The sequence below is a fragment of the Balaenoptera ricei genome, chromosome 6 (genome assembly GCF_028023285.1).
Source record: "Balaenoptera ricei isolate mBalRic1 chromosome 6, mBalRic1.hap2, whole genome shotgun sequence".
NCBI lineage: Eukaryota > Metazoa > Chordata > Mammalia > Artiodactyla > Balaenopteridae > Balaenoptera > Balaenoptera ricei.
Window position 1 is genome coordinate 11575801 of NC_082644.1, and position 25059 is coordinate 11600859.

The following is a 25059-nucleotide window of genomic DNA, read 5'->3' on the forward strand; positions in this document are numbered from 1 at the left end:
GTTGGTCTCTAATACCATTTCCCACTAAAAAGAACCCGGGCTTCTTAAAGAAATGGCTGATTCTAGGGTTGGGGCAGAGGGTAGGTAGAAGATGAATCTAGAACATCTTGCTATTTCAGAAATTAAGGGAATGCTCAAAAAAAAAATGATAAGGACATATCAAAAAGAAATAGAAACCAGCCTGAAGATGCCCCCACTGGCCAAATCTGGAACAATTTGAGCACTAAAATAATTAAGTATAATAATGAAATTACAAGTCATTGAAAAAACAGGAATCCATACCAATGATAGACAGACAGACAGGTAGGGAGAAGGGAGGGCTCTTCTTACTGCTGGAGTTGGGAGATCAGCACTCTGCAGTCATCACGGTAAAGACCAGATCAGGCAAGAACCATCAGTGGATGCCACCTCTTGGGAAAATTTTGATGAAGAACAGCATATATGTATGCTTACGTGTAAGCCTTTACTCATGGCCTTAAACTGTCTGCTTACAGACTACTTATTAGTTGCAAGGGAGGAAAAAACCCAGTAATTATATAGTGGGGAAATCAGGCAACGCTGACCAGCGCACACCATCATTTACGTAACTTGCTGGCCAAGAGTGCATAACCACGATCGAATCATGAGGAAACATGAGAAAAACACAATGTAAGCACTGTATTTTAAAAAGTTGGGGGGGGGTGCTGTATTTTTCAAAAATATTAGAGTCAAAAAAGACAGTGAAAGGTGAAGAGACATGACAACCAAATGCAATCCTTAATGTTAAGCTAGAGCCTGTGCTAGAGGGAAAAGAAAATCCATCGAGGTTATTATTTGATCAACGAACATCGGAATACATATGGTATATTAGATAAAGAATTGAAGCACATTCATGAAGTTCATAATTGTACCCTGATCATATTCCTGTTCTTAGGAAATCCACACGGAAATTTCAGAAGTAAAGAACCATGATGTATGTAACTTACCCTCAAGAGCTTCAGAAAAAAATTATGTGTTTGTGTGCATATGCAATAAGTGTGTGTATGAATAATACTGCAGTGAAAATCCTTATACGTAAAATGTTATGCACATATAGGACTTTCTTTAGACAGTTCTCTAAAAGTGAATTGACTGGATCAGATTGTAAGAACATTTTAATGTTCTGGAAACAAATGAACAGACTGACACCTAGAAAGGGCATACAAATTACACTTCCACCCACATAGCATATGAATATATACTGATATACTAGTCCCTCCCACAATGAGTCTCATAAAAAATAAATGTCTTTATGAGTTTAACTCAAAGAATCTCCGTATTTTATTTTGCACATTTAAGAATTATTAGTGAAATGGAACATTTTCAAGTGCTTACTAACCATGCCTTTCCATGAATTAACTATATGTAGCCTTTGCCCATTTTTCTGTTGAACTGTTGATTTTTCTTTTCACAGAAGGTTTTGATGAGAACATAACCTATCATCATGTGTCTTGCAGATGTTTCGATATATTTATTTCCGAAAATTGTTAAAGCTTGTGTGTGCACAGTTTTGGGGCCACCATAATGCACTCCAGGGGGAGGGAGAGGGTGGGGAGGTGTGGAAAGGCATTCATATTGTAGCCCCTGATTAAACAGTGGATCCTGAGGGGTCTGTGTTCAAGACTCTTTCTTCCAGAGGGCATTTCCTAGACTTTTGCCAGGTGCCAGGGGAGCTACCGATCTGGGACCACTGCAGTTTGATTCCTTAGATTGGATCACCCAAGTGTGCACATAGAATATATACTAGATCCCCAGACCAGTTGAGGGCAAGGCTGTGTTAACCCAGCACCGCCGCTTTCCCCTCACGCGGACTGTCTGGAGATATCCCATTTCCTTGTCAGCTCTCTAGCAGGTAGATTTCGCATCTAGCCTCTTTCCCTTCCCCTCCCCCCTTTTCAAGGAGCAGACTGGCTGGGGTGAGACTCAAGATCGTTAACCACAGGTTTGGGCGCTGACCAAACAGTAGGAAGACCGTGGCCCATCAGAAAACACTGGGGCCAAAAAAACTAAATAACCTCAACCAGAATGGCTGTCCCAGGGTGACAGCACCTGGAAGCAGCATCTTCTAGGGTTGGAGTTTTATGCTGGGAGGTCTTTGGTTCAGCAAAGGTCCACAGGTGCCCCTTGGGCCTCTCACAGCCTTGTCTCCTCCTGCACCCAAGACTAGAGATTCCTAACATCCAGCTCCTGCATTTGTGGACTCGTTTGGTTTCAGTTCCTAATTTTAAGGGGTTTTTTTTGGCTTGGTCCCTAGGGATTTCCCCTGTTTTCTTTCAGCTCTAGCTATGCATTTAGCAGTTTGCTTGTAGTTTATCAGGCACTTAAACTTTATAACCCAGGAATATTTTAAGTTGGTAATGCTCGAAGTAGAAGCTCCAATTTTTGTTTTTCTTTGTTCCCTTTTTTAAAGTGATGAAGGGTTGGATCTTGCCTTCGGGCAATCTTCACAACGATGCTATAAACTTTAGAGTCGAAAGTACCACTCTCATAGGCAAAAAGACTGAGGTTCAGAGAAGTTACAGTGTTGCTTAACAGCACCCAGGATATGTGGTGAAGCTGAGACCTGAACTCAGAAGTCTTCTCTACCGCACCCACTCCCCCGTCAGAGTAACAAGCCAAGGTCCTACAAATGCTAAGAATCCTTGCTCCTGTGACTACGAGGTGAGCGGGTAGAAATGAAGGGGGCTGGGCCCAGGGCTGGGCATGGTTCTCAGGCTCTCTGACAATGACCCGGAAGCAGCCTCATTTCCCAAGTGCTGTGCTGTCGTGACCACTGTGACCTACCCGGGAGCCAAGAGGCAGAGTGGGCAAGGAGTGCCCGATAAGTGAGGGTAGCCCTGAACGGGCTCAGTCGGGGAGGGACTGTGGGCAGCCCCAAATTAAAGATGCCATCATCACTGCCATGAAAGCCCTCTGCTTGTCCTCCAGGTCATGACTACATGTCACCTCCTAGCAGTCTTCCTCGAGCTCCCAGACTGGAGGAAGTCTCTTGTTTGTTACATATTCTCCCACGTGGTCTGTATTTGCCCTTTGTGGAATGCAGTATACCTGTTATTATTTATCCAACAGCTCTCTTCCTCAGTGTTTAAGATCTGAGCGTGGGGACTGTGTCTGTCTTTTTCTCTGCTTTACCCAAAGCCCCTAGCACAGGGATTGGCACAGAGAAGTGCTCAACAAACACAATTTTGCATGGGACTATGAATGGTTTTGTGTTACCCTTCCTGGAAGGGGGTCTATGCCTGCATGTGTAATCACGGAGAAGCCTGGTGCAAAGACCAAGGTCAGCCCCCCACCCTCAGAGATTCTGAGTTAATGCGGGGGGAAGGCAGAGACCTGGGTTCATACCCTTTATCCCCACAACTAGCCTGACAGAGAGAGACAGGGTAAGAAGTTATTCTCCCAGTTTTACAGATGGGGAAGCTGAGTTAGGGGGAGGAGGGTTAACTTTGAATGCCTGGCTAAAGCCACAGGGACAGCTAGTGATGAGACAGGCTGGGACCTGGGACCTGGGACCCTTTGCTGCAGGGCTTGCACCTGGACAAAAACGTCTCCTCGAGCAATAACATACAAAGAAACTATAAGGGTCTAAAAATAACTGCGTGCATGCACAGTTGTTGCAAATTATGGACAAAAAGATACCGAAGACCAAAAAAAAACCCCAACTGCCACTTCTGAAGAGCCGGAAGCAAAAACAGGGTGTCGGGAGCAAAAGCAGGGTACTGTGCATGCCCCCTGCACGCAACACCAACCTAAGGGGTGGGCAAAACTCCTAAGCCGCCCCTCCGGCCAGACCCCTGGACACACCCCTACCCTCACCCCATCTAAGGGACCAGCTCACACCCCTTCCCCGTCGCGGAGCAAGCAAGGAAACCTTTTGTTTCAGGGGCCCCAGTAAAGCCTTGCCTGAATTTCTTGTCTGGCCTCTGATCAATTTCTATTGACTGGGGAAGGCCAAGACCCCTGATCTGTAAGAGTGGCAAAGGCTCCTGAATTTTATGCTTGAGTTTCCTCTCCACAGTAACAAACTGCAGGTAGCTTCTGTCTGATACAGTTAGTGTGTTCTCGTGTGTGTGTGTGTGTGTGTGTGTGTGTGTGTGTGTGTGTGTGCACGCTTTGGAGGAGGATGGGTACAGAAGCAGAAGGAAGGCTGACATGACTGGTACCCTTTATACGTATCCTAAGAAATCAACCCCTTGAGCCCCGCTTTGTGTCTCAGGCTGCTACCCTATCATCAGTCTGCCGATAGTTTAAGAGGATAACATTGCCTGGGACGTTACCAGGACTGCCATCGCTTCCCCATAAACGAGCGCCTCAGGCGGGGCGGTGCCTTCTGTGCTGTGTCAGACCAAACCCTCACCCTAACTAGCGGCACCCTCTCACCCCCGGATGATTTCAGCCAGAACCACGCTGTGGGCTGTCGGATTTACAGCAGCCCCGGGGGCCCCTCGGGGAGGTATTCCTTCCACTCATTGGAGCAGAGACACCTCCTAGGCCTTCGTGCCTGTGTTTCTCGTCTCTCTCCACCCCTGGTGGTGCTTCCGTGCCCGCCCCTGTGACTAGGCCTCCTCCCTCTTCTGGCTCCAGGGTCAATTTCATCACTTTGCTGTTTACAGCCTTTGCAGGGAATCTGGGAAGACTTAAATCAAGCAAGATGGACGGACACCAACCTTCAGCAAACACCCCCTAGGAGAGCACACAGCTCTGTCATAACTCTGCTCTCCCACTGAGAGCCCCTAGATTGGCAGTCATTAGCAAGTGGGAATTCACCGAGACCCGTCTGATACTTTGCAGAGCCGCCAGCGGGAAGGGGAATGGTGGCCAGCACGATCTCAGCTCTCTTTAGATGAGGGGCTTCGCAAATGTTTGGCCCTATTCCCTTTTTCCCTTTGCTGACATCACAGCTCCATAACTCACAGCCCCACCTCTCCCCGCCGCCCCTGCTCCCCGGGTCCCATCCCCAAAGAGATCTTCTCTTTCTAATCCTTCCAACTTCCTGTTTACTAGCGCTGAGCCACGGACCCTGGGGACCCCTAATTTACCTATGTCTGGAACGCTATAGCAACTGTTCCACTTCAGCCTTGTTCATCTGAATGAGGACATAATCCAAAGCTTTGTGAGGCTCTTAGAAGCCAAACCCTGTGCAAGCATGGACTCATTATACTCACATTACACCAAGACTGAGCCAGTCAGAGGAAGGATGAGGAAACAGACATAAAGAATTGAGAAGAGCTGGGCCTGAGGACACAGAGGCTATGACTGATTAGAGGCTGATTGATGAGACAGGATCTGTACTCTCCCCTTGCACTGGACCAAGTGGGGTCAGCGGAGACAGGAAAAGAATTTTCCACCCCCCTCCACATCTCCCATGCTGCTTGTTCCCATGCCTTTTGGGGCCATGGGACTTAGTGTTGGGTGCCCCAGCTTTCCAGAGCTTTCAGAGAGAAGAAGTGGGAAGGGAACTTACAAGTCACAGAGCCCACCTGTCATGTTACAAAGGCTGGCAGAGGTTAAGTGATCCGTCAGCTAGTTAGAGGTTCTGAAATGCCCAGGGATCTGAAGCAAGATGCAAATACACATACAGAGTGCTTGCAGAGTTACACACACCCAGCGCAGACAGGCCACAGAGCCCGGAAAGGCCTCTTCCATCCAGGCTCAGCATCTGTTTACACGTCTGGCCTGCCAGTGGTTTGTCATCCCCATGAGGTCAGGAAATCTCCCCTCAGCCTCTTTCAGCACAGGGCTGACCTCATAGTGGGTGTTCAAAAAAGATGGGTTTACTGACCTTTTGAGAAGGTCTGCATCCTTAGTTAATTGTTAACTTCTGCCCTTTTAATTAAGAGCTCAGTTTTACTAAAAAAAAAAAAAAAAAAAAAGATTAATGATTTAAAATATGGGTTAAATATGGTTTATTCTTAGAGTTCTCCATGGCTAGGGAGTGTTGGGGAGTTCTGATGCATTGAGGATATGCAAAGGCTTAAAGCAGCAGAAACTTAAAATGAATACACAGGGAGGGGCCTAATGTTTGGATTGAAAAGGAATGAAAGGGTAGGTTGGGGGCAGTGCAGCAAAATTTAGAATCTTCTTCCCCTGCCTTTCTCAGAGCTGGAACAAGGGATATGATTTTCCTCTCCTAAAGCTAAAAGGCCTCCCTTTTTTGGGGGGGTGGGTGGTGGTTAATTTTTTCCATCAGTGTCCAGTTAATCACTTGAGAATACCACCAGCATTTTTATGGCCCTCTCAGATCAGGCTGTGGTTCTTTCCTGCATCATAAATAAACCATCCATGAAACTGAGCACCTCCTGACATGCTGAAAACTGAGAAGCACCTGCGTGTCAGTGTGAGCTGCCAGGTGCCCGGAATGGTTGAAGATGTTGCCACAGTTGTCTGAAAAGAGGCCACCTTTCCAGGAAGGCAGAAGTAGCCTCTGTTGCCTTCTCTCTGTCTCTCTGTTTGTACTCTTCTTTTTTTTCATTTTGCTGATTCCAGGAGAAAGGCCACTGGGACAGGAGGGGGTGGGCTTGGGAAAGGGCACCGGCAAAGCTAGGCTAATGCCTGGAACCTTAAGTATTCAGGAAAACCCCTCTCTTGAGACAAGCTTGGGACAGCCAGCTACTCTGGGTAGCAAACATCGAAGACTCTGTGAGCCAGTTTCAGCCTCCCCTGTCCCAGAGGCCCCAAGGGATTGGAGCTGTCGTGAGGGAGTGTCTTATCCGTGTCATGAAGAAGCCCAGCCCATGAATGACCTACCAAAGGCACAGCTGGACCCCACTCTTCAGCTAGCAATCTCTACCCAAATTCCAGGCAGTGAATTAAAAAAAAAAAAAAAAATTAGCCTTCAAAGACAGCGCTGCAAGCCCAGACTCATAAAGTAGTGGCAGCCACTGAAGACTTGAAAGAACCTCTGTTTCTCCCATACCTACGGTCATATTCTCCAACTCAAATATCAGAAAGGCAGCCACAAGGGAACTCCCTTGTTTTTTTCAAGCCTCAGCTGCCACAGAGCCACGTTGTAGAGAGTTTGATTTGAAGGTGCCAGAGTCGGCACATGGCTGGGCATGACTTCTGGCTCTGCTGGGGCTGAGCCGGGTTCACTTGTCCCTCTGGAGGTGGAAAATAGCCCCGACCTGTTAACCAACTGCTAACTCAACTGTGGTCGCAGAATTCAGCTTTTGGTTGACTGAAAATGTGGTGCTGATTCACTCTTTAGCCTTTCAGGGACTGCAATCTTCCATCAGCGTCAGCAAGGGGGAGAGATTCGAGGAACTGAATAAAAGGTCTTTCTTTGGGAACTTCAAGGAACATATTTTGATGATTATATTCTATGGAGTTCACAGAGTGGGTTTTCAAAACAGCCAATTGGGTCAGTAAAAATAAAGATTTCGGAGTCTTCTCAGGAGCCAATGCTATATTTAAAGTTGCAGAATAATTGTAGTTCATGGTCGGAGAATGCTATAATTAAGGTGGTAAAATTGTTTTCATTGGAACCCTTCTGCCATGACCCCCTCCCCACAGGCTTCCGCTGCGGGTACGTTTATGTTCGGATGGGAATCAGTCTGTCCCTCTCTGCTCTGATGATCTGGTCCTTCCCTTTCAGATTCTCCTGCTCGGCAAGGTGTCATGATTTGCTCCCCTGTGACAGTCACCTCTTTTCTGATCCTTCATTCCTAAAATCCACATTCGATGCTCTTGGGACAGGCATTTCCTCTCCTTGCTGCCACCTCTGCCTGCATCCTCAGGGCCAGCCCGCAGCCCCCAGCATCTGCTGCCTTCCACAGTTCCTGTAACCACAGAGGTTGTGGGCAATCTCCCTCTTTATCCTAAATGACTTTCCTCCCCTTTCTTGCCCTCAGTATTCTAACTGGGGCACTCTTGGCATTTGAGTGGCACAGGTCTCCATTAGACAGGATTTACCCACGCCGAGCAGACATCTGGCGTTCTGACCCACTGAATGCCAGTAGCAATCCCTGGTTATCTGCGGTAACTCCAAATGCCAACCCGTACTCGTGGGTTCCACATCCGCGGATTCAACCAACCGCGGTTAGAAAATATTCGGAAAAAAATTTCCAGAAAGTTCCAAAAAGCAAAACTTGAACTTGCTGAGTGACCAGCAACTATTTACATAGCATTTACAGTGTATTTACAACTATTTACATTTACACTGGCATTTACAGTGTATTAGGTGTAATAACTAATCTAGAGATGATTTAAAGTATATGGGAAGATGTGTGTGGGTTATATGCAAATACAATGCCATTTTATATAAGGGACTTGAGTATCCTTGGATTTTGGTATCCATGGGGGACCCTGGAACCAATCCCCCGCAGATACAGAGGGATGACTGTACCCCTTCAAGGGGTTGTATAGCCTCTATTTGAGAAGAGAACCCCAGCTATTCACTCAGTACAACAGACCTTAACCCTCCCCCATCACATACACAATGGTCTCCTTTGTGGAGACAGGAGCTCCTCCATCGCTCCTGAACCCCACAAACCCAGTAGGGTGGGAGGGGTGGGACTCATGAGTTTCTTGATCTTGATTGTTACCTCTGGGCCTTCAAACCCCTCACTCTCTGCTTTTCACCACTTCCAGTCATGTGTTCCCTAGCAGGGGGATTCCCCTTCCCCTCTCTGGGCTCCGTGTGCAAAATAGTGAGAACACCATCTACTGCACAGGGCTGCTGTGAAAATGAGACAACATACAAAAAGTACCTGGTACATAGTAAATACTTGATAAATGGTAGCAACAGCCATTTTTATTAGGATTGTTTTTCTATCCCGCTTGAATTGCTGCTGTCATTTATCTCTCTTTCCTAATGCCTGTCACTCTCAGGACCAATTTTCAACTTTCAAGAAGTTCAGTTCTCAAAAACACGTCCTACAGAGCACTAGTTCAAAATATTCTTTGTGAAAAGGGGTTCTTTGATCAAGTAAATCTGGAAAATGCTGCATTTTCCATCACCATCTCGAGACTCACATTAACATAGTACAAATTTTGAAAAGTTCTGCAAAAAAGAAAAAAAGTCCACCTGAATCTGTGTTTAATTCTGTGTTTCACAAACTTATTTCACCATAGAATTTCTTGCCATTCTTGAAAACAATGATCTATTAAATCCAATGGAACTGGTAGTCAGAGGTGCACCCACTTTGGGGAATACTGTTCTGGATAAGTACATCACCTGGATTTGATGATTTCTTCATCCTGTCTCCCGCCACCAGCTTTAATGGAGGGAACATGTTGAAAGCCCACTGGGTCTCTAGACCACAGGGCTCCTTGACCTGGAATCTGTAGGTCTCATCTCCACGTTGGCCACAGCTCAGCCTGCACACCCTCTGGGGTAAACCTCACTGCTGTTCTGTCTGCATGATCGCAAGCTCCTTTCTTGCTCCCTCTCCCGCTGTTTTTCCTAATCCCCTGCACTAAGTCTTTATACTCCTGCTTCTCCCAGGCAATCAGTCTGGCCCCCAGGATCACCTGCGGCTCCCGGGAGCCTTTAGCTTTCTCTCCTGGCCCTGGTGCCTTTCACTCCCCAGCCCTTTCTCTCTGCACTGCACTGGGGACCCAGCTCCGTGGGGGCATGTCAGACACTGGTGTGGCTCTGTCCCCGGTCAAATCTTCCCATCTGCATCCTCATCCACTATTCCTCTTCTTCTCAGCCCACCTCATTCTCCAAAGATGAGCTCACTACCTCCCTTTCTGAAAAGATCAAACCCATTAGGTTTAAGCTCTTCGTCTTGCCCTAACTTCCTCCAGGTGCCTACCCCTTAAACTCAGTGTAGATGAGGATGTGTGGAGATGGGCCCTCGTGCCCTGGGAGCATAGTGTGGACTCTATTTCCAAACTTCGTTTTTTTTCAATTGAAGTACAGTTGATGCACAATATTATATAAGTTACAGGTGTACAGCATAGTGACTCACAACCTTTGAAGATTATATTCCATTTATAGTTACTATAAAACACTGACTATATTCCCTGTGCTGTACAATATATCTTTGTAGCTTGTTTTATACAAGTAGTTTGTACCTCTTCATCTCCTACTCCTGTCTTGCCCCTCCCCCCTTCCCTCTCCCCACTGGTAACCACTAGCTTGTTCTCTATATCTGTGAGTCTGTTTCTTTTTTGTTATAGTCACTAGTTTGTTGTATTTTTTAGATTCCACATATAAGTGATATCATACAGTATTTGTCTTTCTCTGACTTATTTCACTCAGCATAATACCCTCCCAGTCCATCCATGTTGTTGCAAATGGCAAAGTTTCATTCTTTTTTATGGCTGAGTAATATTCCATTGTGTATATATGTGTGTGTATGTATATATATATATGTACCACATCTTCTTTATCCATTCATCTGTTGACAGACGCCTAGGTTGTTTCTTTATCTTGGCTATTGTAAATAATGCTGTTATGAACTTTGGGGTGCATATATCTTTTTGAATTAGTGGGGTTTTTTTGGATATATACCAGGAGTGGAATTTCTGGATCATATGGTAGCTCTATTTTTAGTTTTTTGAGGAACCTCCATACTGTTTTCCATAGTGGCTGCACCAATTTACATTCCTGTCAAGAGTGCACAAGGGCTCCCTTTTCTCCATGTACTCACCAACATTTGTTATTTGTGTTCTTTTTGATGATAGCCAAACTTCAAATGAGCGTGCCTTTTCACTCAGCAACCCTCTTCTAGGAATTTTTTTCTAAGGGGATACATATACCACTAGGCAAAGATGGAGATGTAAAGATTATCACTGCATGCTATGATAAACCTGAGGATAAATGTATATACCTTAAATGCCCATTGATAAGGGATTGGTTAAATAAATTATTGTAAAGCCATACTATGGAATATTATGCAGCCAATAAAAAAGAATGCAGATCTATACTTACTGCCTAGGGAAGATATCTAGGTTCTATTCCTGAATTTTATAAATACATACACAGAATAAGCCATGTTATTAGTAGTATAATCTTACTTATGTGAAAAAAATCCATGTGAAAATATACACTGAAGGATTTCTGGAAGAACTCTCTTCCAAATCTTGTCAATTATCTCTGAGGGGTAGGAGTTCAGGTGAGTGCGATTTTATTTTTTCCTTTTCTGAATTTTTCAAAATTTTTATAATGGGGATATATGGTAAAAAGATTAAATGCAACTAGGAATGCAAAGAGCCTATGTCTACATCCTTCCTGGGGCCCCCATAAAGACAGCTTTTCTTCCTTTTAAAAAAATATTTATTTATTTATTTAGGGTGCTCTGGGACTTAGTTGCTGCACGTGGGATCTAGTTCCCTGACCAGGGATCGAACCCGGGCCCCCTGCACTGGGAGCGCGGAGTCTTACCCACTGGACCACCAGGGAAGTCCTAGCCTTTCTTCCTTCTACAGCAAAGCTCAGCCACTCCTATCTCCTTCATCCCCGGGCCCCCATCTCCCCTTCCTTTCTCTCCCTCCACCTTCCAATGGGCAGGCCAGCACCACCTCGAAAAACCATTCACACCTGGCCCTGCTTCTTACTTCAACTCCTTAGCTCCCTTTTCCTGAAACTTCTCTAACACAAGGTCTTCCTGTGCCTTTGTTTCAAATACACCCACTCCCCTCTAGGTCTCTGCAGCCTACTTTTTTCAGAATCAAATAACCCTTAGCTAAGCCTGTCCATCAACAGTCACACTGTTGACCATTTTCTCCTTCTTGGAACTTTCTCCTCTCGGTTTCCATTACATTACATCCTCCTTCTCCCCTGGTGTCCCCAACCGCTCCTCTTGGCTCTGTTACAGGCTCATTTTCTTCTTCCCTCATTGCTTTCTCTAAAAGTAGAGATTTCCCAACATGGGGGAAGGTCATTAGAGAAGTAGCAACCGGCCATCTCCTGACAAACCCTTCTAGGGCCTCTCCAAAGTCAACAGGAGTCAACAGGACACAGCTGGAGTCCTTGGCGTGGCACTCACGGCCTCCTGGTCCTGTGGCTCCCTGCATTTCTCTGCCAACCCTCAGTCTCCAGGCAAATCTCTCTTCCCATCACCGGTGAACACACCCAGTGACAGTGCCCAGCTTTCACCAACATGCTTCCTGCTCCCCCTGTCTCTTGGATGACCCCATCCAAACCTTGCTCACCCTCTACTCCTCCCTAAAGCCTTCCCGACCTGCCCCAACTTGAAAGGCTCTTTCTTTCTGGGGATTCCTACGCAATCCACTGTATATACCACTCCCTGGTTCCTTCGCATCATCCCCCTTGCTCACTTGGTTCTCTTCTTAAGTGTGTATGCTTCGTTTCCCCCGGAGGGCATCCTTGCTCCCCTTTAGACTAGCCGCTTCCTCCCCCAAAGCGGGTATTGATACATGTTTGCCGACTGAAAGGTGTGGGGCAACATCCCAGAATAACCGCTATTTAACCTGGGTTCAGTTGGATGTGAAGGCTTCCCATCTGCACCTTAAAGGAGTGTCTGCAGGTCTCCAGCTAGACGTTTAGGACACTGCCGGGTAAGGGTCTGGGGCTCAGAGGATTAAATCCGGTATCACCAGCCTGTCCCGTGTATCACATCCTTGAGACTAGGTGGGACTGTTCAAGGAATGGGAGTCCACGGCTGAGACCACAGACTCTTCCAGAGGAGGAGCAGCAAAGGAGGAGAGACGGGGAAAGGACCAATAACACCCAAACTCTCTCCTTGGGACCTCTCGTGCGTCAGAGCAAGATGGGCCTCCGGGACCACCCAGCAGGGGAACGAGGCCCAGAGAGGGAAACACTGACCAGAGCCTCACGCGGGGCCAGGACTAGAGCCTCTGTCCTTGACTCTCAAATCAGTCATCTTCGCAGGAAACCAGGCCGCTTCTGGAGGGGTGACACATGTCTGGGAGGGGATCTCACGACAGGACCCCTCTCGCTGGAGATGTGGGAGCAATTCCGCAGGTGGCTGTCAATGGCTCAGACAAGCCAGCGGGCAGCTCCAAGGTGGGCCCATCACCAGGGGCTGGTGGCAGCTGTGTGCCCCTCAGGTGCGAGAAGGGCTGGACCCGGAGCTGGGGCGGCTTGCATCAAAAGATGCGGCTGCCTGGGAGGCCCGGCCGCCAGCCAGTGGGCGGGTGGGCGGGAGGCGCCTCGGGGTGGAAACAGCTTGGCTGGCAGAGCGGGCCCTGGCGCCTGGCCACGGGTGGCAGCGCGCATCAGCAGACCTGTTTTCTTGTTCAAGTACCGTCCCCGCCAACCTCCACAAAACATAACGTCACCATGTTTTGCTTTGAGCGGGGATAGTGAATCTTTGCCAGCAGATGTACTTCTCAGATTGGTGCGGCCCTCGGAGGACAGTCTGAAGCCAGCTTCCCCCCCGGGGAAGGGCCATCCTGGAAGGGGCCGCCTGCTCTTCTGGGCACTTTGTTTTTTTCCACGTGTGTAAAAAAAAATCCTGATTCTTCACACTCCACAGATGCCCCCAAGGCCAAATACTGACTGACTGCCCTGGCTTTTCCATCTCAGGTAGAGGGGGTGGCTCTTCCTGGCCCCCGGGGACCATGAGGGGAGACCCTGCAGGGAGGTGGGCTGGGAATCAACCCCGCCTTCCCCGCAGCTCTGTGGCCCGGGCCCTGGGAGGTTATGGACGATCGTAGAAGGTTTCCCGAAACTGGGGGAAAACCACACAAGAGGTGCCTGAAGGCCTCAGCGGACAGGAATCGGGCCCCAGGGGGTGGTGAGGCTGCAGCCTGAGGGAAAAGGAGTGAGAGGGGCAGGACTTGGGTTTCTTGCTCAGAGCCCACAGCCTCCCAGTCAGCAGGCCAGGAAGACGCTGGGACCCGACGACCTGCTTCAGCCGGCCCTCCTCACAGACCTCCTCTAAATACCTGTTCACACCAGCTCTTTCCTCCGCCGCTTAGAGGAGTGGCATCGCCTCACTGAGTTTCCGAAGGGCGGGCCGTGTGTTCCCGACTCCCTTCCTGGGAGCTGGGTGTCTCCTCCGTTTCAGGGGATTTCGGCCCTGCCTGGCTTTCCCCCCAGTCTGTTTTCCCCCAAAGAGCTCTTCTGGAATGTTGGTGGAGCCAAACCACCGTGAGAATGTGCAGCGTCGTACCATCACCATCAAGGTCCAGAGCAGCGTGGGCCCCAAGCCTGTGGCGAGATGTGGCCTCAGACCTTTCCAGAAGCTTCTGGTAATGCCCTGCCCTGGGACCGCTGACTGGGCACAGGACACTGCGCAGATGCGGTAGCTGAGAGCAGGAACCCGGTGGGTGAGGCTCCTGTCTGCTGCTAAGGCAACTCCCTGGGGCTGATGAGAACTTGCTTGCCTCGTCCCAGATAGATCAAGACGTGGTGAGGCCACCGGGAAGCCCAGACAGAGGGACCAGAGGCCGGAGGGAAGGAAGAGGGATGTATGCGTTAGCAAGCACACTGGCCCGGAAGTCAGGAGCCCTGGGCCGGTCCCCCTGACGAGCTGTGATTCTTAAGCAAGTCCCTTCTCTCATCCACAGGCCCAGCAACGTAATTTGCGGGGCCCAGTGCAAAATAAAACTGCTGGGCTCCCTTGTTAAAAAATTATTAATAATCTCCAGACAGCGACAGCAGAGCACTGAACCTCATGTGGCGCCCTGGGCCCCTGGGGGACTGCACAGGTGACACACCCATGAGGCTGGTCCTACCTGCTCGGGCCTCAGTTTCCGCAACTATACAACATGGAGGCTGTGATCCATCAGAGGTTTACCCGTGGAGACTTTCCTTCACAGGAACCCTCAAACCCTTCTATGCAAATGAAGCGGCTTCGCCAACACCACCTGACGGCACAGTGGAAAGCCCTGCGGATGACCCCGGAAGCCCTTTGGCGTTTCCACATTCAGGAAGTGGAAGAGGCGCTAGGAGCACAAGCGCCTGCCCCAGTGCTATTTGAAGGATTATCGTAAAGCAGGTGAGGGAGCATCAAAACCCCGAAGTTCCCTGTCCCGCGGTAGGCGGTAGGACTCCAAAGCCTGCTTCTCCCTTAGCCTGAGAACGACCGTGAAGACCGGGGGTGCACTCTCCCGGGCCTCAAGTAAACCAGGCCCAGGGATGAGCAGCAGGGACCAAGTTTGGTTCTTGTTTCCATCCCAAGAACTGGCTGCAAGGACCACTGTGGTGATGCCCACCGGCCTGGGGAAGAGCTCAGGCCTGCACCGCTGATCTCCCCCTGCTGCTCTGCGCCCAGGAGGTCAGAGGACGGTCAGCCAGGGTTCAGAGGTCAGGAAGGGCTGGGCCTGGGCTGAGGAACCCAGACAGGGCAGGTCTCTCCTGGGGAAAGGGTGGAAGTTCCCGGAGGAGAATCCTGGGCCTGGCGCTGGGCAAAAGGCTAGGTGAGGGCCGCAGCAGCCTCTGAGACGGGTCCTCCGGAGGGGGTGACACCGGGAGAAGGTTGGGCGGGTAACATCGTTCTGTGCCGACAGGTTAACGGGATCAGATACTTCTCTGGATTTACAACGGCTTTTCGGGAGAGAGCCATGGCCGGTGAGCACATTGCATCCTGCCTCTTCTCTCCCTTGCCGCTGGACTTCAGGGCTCCAGCCTGTCCTCCCAATACCTTTCTCCGGAGCAGACGAAAGAGGAGCCCACGCACTTCTTACCGGGGGCGTCCTCCCGTCCTCGCCCGCCCGCAGAGAGAGGTGCCCACCGCGCCCGGGCAGGGTGAGGGGTCCCGCAGGGGCTCGCCTCGGAGCTCCCGCGCGCGGGCGGGCTTACCTTTCATGGTCCCCGCTCCGGGGCCTCGGGAGGGCTCCGCCGGAGGCGGCTCGGCGGCCGTGCGACCCGGGCTGAAGCCGGCGGGTCCCGGGAGGGCACGGATCGATCGCCGCCCTATGCGAAGCCGGCGGGAGTGGGGCCCGGTGCCGGAGTCACGCCGGAGCCCCGGCTGCGGAGGCGGCGCGCCGAGAGGAGGGTCCGCGGGGTCGCAGGCTGGGGGCGCCGCGCCCCGCCGCCCATGCCGCCGCCGCGCTTCCCGTGGAGGCCGGCGAGGCGAGGGCTGCGGCCGCCCCCGGCCCCGCGCGCCCGCCCTCCCTCCCTCCTCGTCACTCCTTGGGCCCCGGCCCAGATCAACTTCCTCGCTCTTTTCAAAAGTGCCGCGGCCGGGCCTCTTTGTGCCGCCGCGGGCCCCAGCGCCCCGCCCGGCCCCCTCGGAGTCCCCTCGCGCGGGGAAGGCCCCGAGCCCCGCCCGCCGACCGCCCCCGGGCGCCGCGGCGCTGGGGATTGGGGGCGCAAGGAAGGCTCTTCCAGAGCAATCGTTCGCGCGGTGGGGGCCGCCTGGTGGCTGGGGGCTCTCGATTTTCGCCCTGGACCTTTTCCTCATCCATCTGCGGGGTAGAGGGACTGGAAAAGTTAGGATCCCCGGGTCCCGGCCCCAGCCCCTCCCGTCCTCCGATTGCCTGGGACTGTCCCCGTTTCAGCACTGAAAGTCGCACATCCCTCGGGGCAGACCCAGACGGTTGGTCAGGCCGGCCGGCTCTGCCACTCTGGGGGAGTGACTTTGGGCGGCCACTCCATGTCTCCAAGCCTCGGTTTTCTGCAAGAGAAAACTGGGCCCTGAGCGCTCCCAACTTCTGTGACTTTGTTCCTGGAGAGGCCTCTGGTATAAACAGTGACATCTGAGGGAAACGGGCCTCAGGCAAAGGAGTGGTGACTCTCTCATCCAAGGCCCTCCTCCGGGAGCCTCACATGACATGTTCACTGATGGGACACTTAGTGAGAACCAGCCATGAGCCAGGTCCTGCCCCAAACTCTGGGAGTGTGGGGAACATTCCACACTGTCCCGGACTCCCTGAGGTTGCATCCTGTGAGGAAAGACAACAATTTAACAAGTAATGGTGCTGAGGCGTGATGGCCATGGTGGCAGGATGGGGCAGGGGGAGACGGACCACACAGTGGGGACCACCTGGCCTGGCCTCTTTCCATTGCTACATCAGCCCCTTTCCCACATCTCCACACCTCCATGCCCACCCCCATTTGGCCCTTAGAGTAAAGTAGGTGAGGCCAAAGGGGCAGAGGAACTTTCTCCTAAGCCTGGGAGCTGAGAAGGGGCCAAGGACAGCCACCCCCGGCCCCCGCCCCATTCACAAATCCCAGCCAGTCAGAGGGGGGAATGCTCAGCTCTCTCTAATCTCCTCCCCTTCCCAATGGCAAGTTTCAGTTCAGTAAGTGCATTCTTTCTGTGGTCTCAGCAGAACCTCACCATGACCTTGAGAGAGGCAGCCAGGAACCTACTGCCCATTTTACAGGTGAAGAGACTGAGGTTCGGAGAGGATTTTGCCTACCCGGTAGTAGTCACAAGGCACTCCTGGGGCTTTGAATCTGGATTCCAAGTCTGCCACATGAGCCTCAGTCTCCCAGACTGTGGCATGGATGAGGAGAGCTGTTTTGTAAACACCAGGGAGCTAGCCACCCGCAAAGCATCCTTTAGGCAGTTTACCTATGTATTAATTAATTTAATCGCCTTAGCAGCCCTATGAGATAAGCACCATTATAGTCCTAATTTTTCAGAAGATAGATATTGCGCTTAGTGTCTCGTAGCTAGTAAGTGGAGATCTTGGGATTTGAACCCAGGGAGGCCGAATCCAGCCCCTTTGTCCTTAGCCACGGTGCACTACCCTGCCTCTCACAGAAGCTGCTCAAATATTTGTCAAAGAGAGAACAGACAAATGACCCTTGGTTTTCTCCATGCTTTCTTTAGTTGACTAGATCCAAGATGTCTGGTGAGAAAAAGGTCCTAACCTTGTATGTGGGAGGATCCTCTCCCACCACCTCGCCCCCTTGGGATTGGAGGATGTATGTATGTGTTGCTATGGTAATGCAGATGCATCAGCAGAGAAATGAAATATACTGGTGTCTGGCTGTAGATGGACCCTGGGTGAGCAGAGCTGGACCCAGCCCTGAAGAGGTTCAGAGGATGAACTCCTGCTCCAAAAGGACTGTGGGATCAAAATCAAGATCACAGATCACAGATGAAGAAGGGAGGAGACCGGATTTCCTAGAAATACACCAGCCTTTGGGTGAGAGTTTTCAGCTGTAATTTCAGGCAATTTCTATCAACAGTCAGAGGGGTGAATCCAGGGTCAACTGGGATGACTCCCCCTGAGAGACCAGATTATGGAACTGTTAGGATGTGGCTCAACTGGGCCTTGAGTGCAGAGGCATGGACAGCACCAGACAGGGTAGGCAGGGTGGGATGGGTGGGATACAGAAGGTTGCTTAATATTGTTTTCAACTTGAGTTTGGGTGGGGAAGGTGTGGGGACAGTTGATTGTGGCACATACGCCGTACTTATGTTGAAAGTCAAAGGAAATCGCTGAAGAGCAGTGGTCATTTAGAGGAAAAAAAATGGAATCACTAGTGGTGGAAACTTCATGTATTAATGAAGGTACAAAGTCCCAACTCAGTCCTTTTTTTAAATTGAAGTATTGCTGATTTATAATATTGTGTTAGTTTCAGGTGTACAGCAAAGTGATTCAGTTACATATATATATATATGTGTGTGTGTATTAATATATATATTTCAGATTATTTTCCATTATAGGTTATTACAAGAGATTGGATATAGTTCCCTGAGCTATACAGTAAATCCTGGTTGCTTACCTATTTTATGTATAGTAGTGTGTATCTGTTAATCCCATACTCCTAATTTATCCCGCCCCCCTTTCCCCTTTGGTAACCATAAGTTTGTTTTCTATGTCTGTGAGTCTGTTTCTGTTTTGTATATAGATTCATTTGTCTTATTTTTTAGATTCCACATGTAAGTGATATCATATAATATTTGTCTTGCTCTGTCTGATTTACTTCACTAAGTATATTATTCTCTAGGTTCATCCATGTTGCCGCACGTGGCAGTACTTCATTCTTTTTTATGGCTGAATAATATGACATATATATATGACATCTTCTTAAGCCAGTTGTCTGTTGATGGGCACTTGGGTTGTTCCACTTCGGTTCTTGAGCACTGTTGTGATTTACTCAGAACAAAGTCTCCCAGGGAGCTCCCCAGACTTTCCTTTCTATTTTCTACTTCAGGCAAAAAACCCCCCAAAAGCTCTCTTTCTCCTAAAACTCAATTCCTCCACCAATGCCCTTGATCCCTTCCCTCCCCCCCACCCCACCCATGCTCCTCTCCAGCATTAGGACCTTGCTTCCACTTTTCCTTCTTAGAATGTGGCTTCCCCCCTCAATGCTCACTGAAATTGCTCCCTTCCTCCTAGTTGCCAAATATAATAGCCTTTTCAAAATCTGTATCCTCTTCAACCATTTTGTAGCTTTAACACTGTATTAGTCAGGGATCTCCAGAGAAATAGAACCAATAGCCAGCAGGCTGGAGACCCAGGAAAGAGTTAATGTTGCAGCTCAAGTCCAAAGGCAGTCTGCTGGCAGAATTCCCCCTTTCATGGGAAAAGTCAGACTATTTCCCCTTGAGGTCTTCAACTGATTAGAGAAGGCCCACCACACAATGGAGGGTATTCTACTTGACTCAAGTCTACTAATTAAAATGATGTCATCTAAAATACATTTTCACATCTAGAAGCATCTAGAATAATGACTGACCAAATATCTGGGTACCATAGCCTAGCCAAGTTGACACATAAAATTAACCATCACAAACCATTGGCAGCTCCTTCTTGAATCTCTCTTTTCCCCTAGTTTATCTTATCCTACTTACTTCCGGTTCTCCTTCTGAACTTCTTTGACTTCTTTTTTTACTAATGGCCTTCCCTATTTGGTATATTTTCTGAATGTAGACATTCCTTACCCTTATATTAGTTAGTTGGTGTGAGTAAAATTCACTGCTGTGGCAACAACGCACTCTCTTAATAAGACAAAAGTTTATTTCTCACATGACAATCCAGTGTGGGTTGGGCAGTTCTCTTCCAGATGGTGACTCAGGGACCCAGGGACCTTCCATCTTGTATTACCACTGTCTTCAACAAATGGCTTTAAGGTTGCTGCAAAACAGAAGAGAGAATGGAGGATCAGGCATAGGAGAATTTTAAGGGCTGGGCTAGTATACAGCACTTCTACCCATATTCCATTGGCCAGAGCCCCTCATAGTGAGAGGGCTTGAAAATAGACTTCGCTGTGTGCCCTGGATAGAGGGAGAAGCACAGATCGGGGAGCACGGGCATTCTCTGTTCAGGCCACCTTCGTGGTCACCAAATACCTGTTTGCTCCTTTCCTCTTGTACATAAAACATGTTCATTCCTCCCCAGGAAGGCAACTCAAAGTATGCCCACCACTGAGCTCTAAGTTCAGGCTCTCCCTGTGAGTGTGTCTTTTCCTTCAGGTCTGGGAGTGGCTCCAGTCCAAATGGAAGAGCCTGGATCAGATAATCACAATAAAAACACACATTCAGAAAAGGGAAGAATGAAAGACACAGAGTAGCTACGGGTCTGTGGAAATTTCAAGACCCCACAGGTGCTCTAAAGGCCCCTAATCCTGGGGTGGGGGAAGTTCTTTGCTTAGGCCCTCATTCAACTCTGGAGGAAATCTCTTGTCCATTATGTTCTGGGCTATGCCCTCTAGAAGGTTCTTCTTGCTTACCACCCTCCTGGGACACATCTGAAGTGGATGCGGCGGGTGGGAGGCGGTGAGCCTTTCCTGAGAGCTGCTTAATTCTCACAGCCCATTACCTCCTGGAGCAAGGTTGTTTTTCATCTCCAACTGTCCAGATGACAGGTAAAGGTCTAGGCATGTGAGGTTTTGTTTGTTTCCCAAGAAAGTCCCTCAAAATTTTAGCAAAGTCTCATCTATTTGCTTCGAGTCAGTGTCGTGGGCCAGTGACCACACCCAGAGTTTTTTCCTAGAAATAGTTCTCATACTGGCTTTATTTCTTTGTTTCCCCTCCCCTGTGCCTCTCTCTGTTTCTCAAAGGGCAGTTTACTACCTTGCTGCTACAAGACTTGACTGGGAAAGTCATCCTTAATCTGACCTTTTCACCAAGTCTAGGTCTAAATGGGTCTTTGCTGCTAGAAAGCTTTCCAATCTTATTTTCTGCCATTTGGGATCTAGAAGCAGTCGATGTTTTCCTCTTTCAGGCTCAAATTTTGTACTCTCCCCATTCCCTCTTATTTCTCTTTGCAAACCATCCACTTCTCCAGAGCTCATCTCTGCCTTGTATTGCTTTGCCAAGTACAGCCAGTAGCAGAGAACATACACTATCACTTTGTTTCTTTTCTAACCAGTGCCCCCTGGACATGCCTACTTAGTAAGCATGTGGTCTGCTATCCCAGATAACATAGGCACAGTTTACCCAATGTTTTGCCACTGCATAATAAAGAATTTCATCTTTTCAGCTTCTGGTACCAGGCTCCTCACGTCGGGCTACCCAATGCTAAGTTAATGCTACATATTGATGTTTTTATTACAATGGCATCCCGTTTTAAGATAGCGATTTCCATAGCAGTGAGAGCAAGGGACACTGGCTCTAATAAATAACTGCAAGATTTTAATGACAGTACAGTAATAGTTTATTTCTCATTCGTATCACAATCCATTGCAGGTCGGGGAGTTCTCTTACAAATGTTGACTTAGGGATGCAGGCTTCTTCCATCCTGTGATGCTGCCACCTTTCAGTAAGCGGCCTCCGAGGTTGCTGTAGAAGGGGAAGAGAGACTGGAGGGTTGTGGGTTGAGATGATCATGGGACAGGACTTGACGAGGCATACAGTCACTACGGGCCACATTCCATTGGCTAGAACTCAGTCACATGGCCCCAACCAAAGGCAAGGGGGCTGGGAAATATCCCTTAGCTGGCTTACGGCAAGGAAAGGAGGAAATGCGGATACTGGTGAGTCCTACCGTTCATTTACAATCCTCTCCCCAACCCAGACCTTTCAAAGTTTTTTGCCCTTTCTTCTTCAATAGCATGGATTCCAACTCCGTGCAGTGTTACTGCCTTGTGAATGCCAAGGTTTCACCCAAATCATGAATCCTTTGGAAGCTAAAGAGTAAAATATTTTTTGGAAGGCTGCTATACTCACCACGGTACCACCAATACTGCACAGGAGTACAATATGTTTGAAAGGACGAGAGGGCCAGTCCAGGGTAATTCATAGCAGTACTCCAGCGACGTTGGTCATAAAGGAAAATCTAAATCCCATTTTCCTATTGGCTTCAATTTAAAATAAGAAATAGAATTCCCTGGGGGGTGGATCTATCAACATTCTCAATTGAAGACTTATCCAGAGAAAAATTAAGTTGGCCTCTTTTTGCCCCATTCTCTGAACTATGTGATCCTTTTATGATTTTTAAGTTTCCTATATTTTATTGCTTCCTCCCAGAAATTTCCCTAAGATTCATCCTGTGTTTGGGATTCTTGCCTCACTTTACACTTACCAATTCTGGCATTTTTTAAAAATTATTTTTAAATTTTTTGGCTGCGTTGGGTCTTCGTTGCTGCGTGCGGGCTTTCTCTAGCTGTGGCGAGCAGGGGCTCCTCTTTGTTGCAGTGTGCAGGCTTCTCATTGAGGTGGCTTCTCTTGTTGTGGAGCACGGGCTCTAGGCGCGAAGGCTTCAGTACTTGCAGCACACAGGCTCAGTAGTTGTGGCTCATGGGCCCTAGAGCGCAGTCTCAGTAGTTGCGGAGCACAGGCTTTGTTGCTCTACAGCATGTGGGATCTTCCCGGACCAGGGCTCGAACCCATGCCCCCCGCATTGGCAGGCAGATTCTTAACCACTGTACCACCAGGGAAGTCCCAATTCTGGCATTTTTGAGCATACAGCGGCCAAGAGGTGCCTTGCAATACCACTCTTTACCGGTGGGAGATGCCATATAATATGAACTCTTCTAGCCTGAGAAATCCTTAAAGGGGGCTTCATATCATCAAATTAATACCTTATTTTATGAATTCTGTAAGGGTGAAGTTCTGAGAACAGCAGTTTAATTACAAAGGATGCTTCAGAGCTTGTACAAATCTTCTAGATTAATATGATAAAGTCTTAGCAAAGACAGACTACTTAGATTATTCATCTGAATCAATTATAAGTTCAGGAAGAAAGTGGCTGACTTCACTTGGAGCTGGATGTAGATGAAAACAGAAGGATCCCTGATGGTCTGTAAGAAGGAGTAGCCTCTTTTAGCCGGACCATCCACTGGACAGTGGAAAGGGATCCCTGCAGGAATCCACAATTTAGACTACTGCAAATAGGACTGGAAAAATCCCTGTCTCCAGCTGGCCAGGAACCTTACACACTAAAATGGGAAGATCAGAGCTGCAGGGGCATGACTGCTTTTGAGGAAGATATTCTCCAAATTTGGTCCATAAGAATTTCTTTATAGCAGAGGTTGGGCTTTTTTTTTTTTTTTTTTTAACATTCATCGGCTTTTATCTATCTATTTATTTATTCTTAAATTAATTAATTTATTTTGGCTGAGTTAGGTCTATGTTGCTGCGTGCGGGCTTCCTCTAGTTGTGACGAGTGTGGGCTACTCTTCGTTGAGGCGCGTGGGCTTCTCACTGCGGTGGCTTCTCTTGATGCAGAGCACGGGCTCTAGGTGCGCGGGCTTCAGTAGTTGTGGCTCGTGGGCTCTAGAGCACAGGTTCAGTAGTTGTGGCGCACGGGCTTTGTTGCTCCGTGGCATGTGGCATCTTTCCGGACCAGGGCTCAAACCCGTGTCTGCTGCATTGGCAGGCGGATTCCTAACCACTGCGTCAACAGGGAAACCCCAAGAGGTTGGGTTTTTGGGGTAAAAAGGGTCCTAATGGACATTTCCAGCTATACTCTGGATACAGACCTAGAAGATTATTTCTTTGTTTCTCATTCAAAACTGGAAGAACAAAATTTAGAACAATCTTGACAGATGCCTACAAGTGCACGTATGAAAGAAAATTCAAGAGAAATAAATTGAAACCCTACATTTAGATTCACCCTCAGTTGCACTAGCAATGAATGAAGCTTAGTAATTCAGAGAAAAATATCTAGGTGATGGGAATTCCCTGGCGGTCCAGTGGTTAGGACTTGGCGGTTTCACTGCTGTGGCCCAGCGTTCAATCCTTGGTTGGAGAACTAAGATCCCACAAGCTGCACAGTGCGGCCAAAATAAAGAAATAAATAAATGAAAAAATCTAGGTGATATTTGGCCATGCATGGTTTTCATTTATTTCTTAAACATATATTTTGAATACACAGCCAAGGACCGTGCTAGTATCAGGGATATGTTCCCTATCCTCATGGATGTTACAGTTTTGATACAAATCAAAAATAGGGTGAGGACTTCCCTGGTGGTTCAGTGGTTAAGAATCCTCCTGCCAATGCAGGGGACATGGGTTCGATCCCTGGTCCGGGAAGATCCCACATGCCACAGAGCAACTAAGCCCATGCGCCACAACTACTGAGCCTGTGCTCTAGAGCCCGCGAGCCACAACTACTGAGCTCGCATGCCACAACTACTGAAGCCTGCATGCCTAGAGCCCGTGCTCCGCAATAAGAGAAGCCACCACGATGAGAAGCCTGTGCACCACAACGAAGAGTACCCCCCGCTCGCCACAACTAGAGAAAGCCCGCATGCAGCAACGAAGACCCAACACAGCCAAAAATAAATAAAATTTTAAAAAATAATAAAATGACATTAAAAAAAAGCAAAACTAGGGTGGACTGCTAAAAAATAAATGGAATCTTAGATGGCACTAATTGAAAAATTAATTCAGGTAATTTAACAAGTCTTTATTAAATACATACTGCATGCTGGGCTATGTCTTAGAGAATGGGAGCACAAAGCTGAATGAAAGAGGGGAAACGTTTGAACTATCATCTGATCAATTTCAGTACAATATACTTAGTCAGGATTTTTCAAACTTTTCCACTGCCATAATGATAGAAGTAGCAAAAATATCTTTGAAATCTTTCCTTTTATTTAAAAAATGATATAAAAGTTGCATGCCATAGCACGATGAAACAATGTTTGTTTTAATATAAAAATAATGGTTTTCCTGGATTGGGAGTGGGTTGGTGGCAGGCTGGAGAAATGGTGAGGAACGTGGCAGAGGACTCTGCATTAGTACTTTTGTACTATTTGATATTTTTTAATTATATACATACAAGACTTTGATTAAAAAATTCATTTAGAAATAA

At 48.4% G+C, this 25059-nt stretch overlaps 1 protein-coding gene and 1 long non-coding RNA gene across 4 annotated transcripts in view; one reads left to right on the forward strand and one right to left on the reverse strand.

Moving 5' to 3' along the window:
* Positions 1–16134, reverse strand: part of SCARA3 (scavenger receptor class A member 3) — a 39571-nt gene extending 23437 nt beyond the window's left edge. For 2 of the 3 annotated variants that reach the window (XM_059926836.1, XM_059926838.1), the window contains exons 1-2: positions 15698–15954; positions 5801–5868 (exon numbers count right to left, since the gene is read on the reverse strand). In XM_059926836.1, the coding sequence (XP_059782819.1) occupies positions 5801–5819 (19 nt within the window). In that variant the 5' untranslated portion in view covers positions 5820–5868; positions 15698–15954. Of the gene's footprint in view, positions 1–5800; positions 5869–15697 lie in introns of all 3 variants that reach the window. The other variant, XM_059926837.1, reaches the window with a different exon arrangement.
* On the forward strand, positions 14793–18102 carry LOC132368186 (uncharacterized). The gene is made up of 4 exons (XR_009503964.1): positions 14793–14894; positions 15078–15315; positions 15406–15466; positions 17845–18102. It is a non-coding gene; the product is annotated as an uncharacterized LOC132368186 (long non-coding RNA).
* Positions 18103–25059: the final 6957 nt, after the last annotated feature.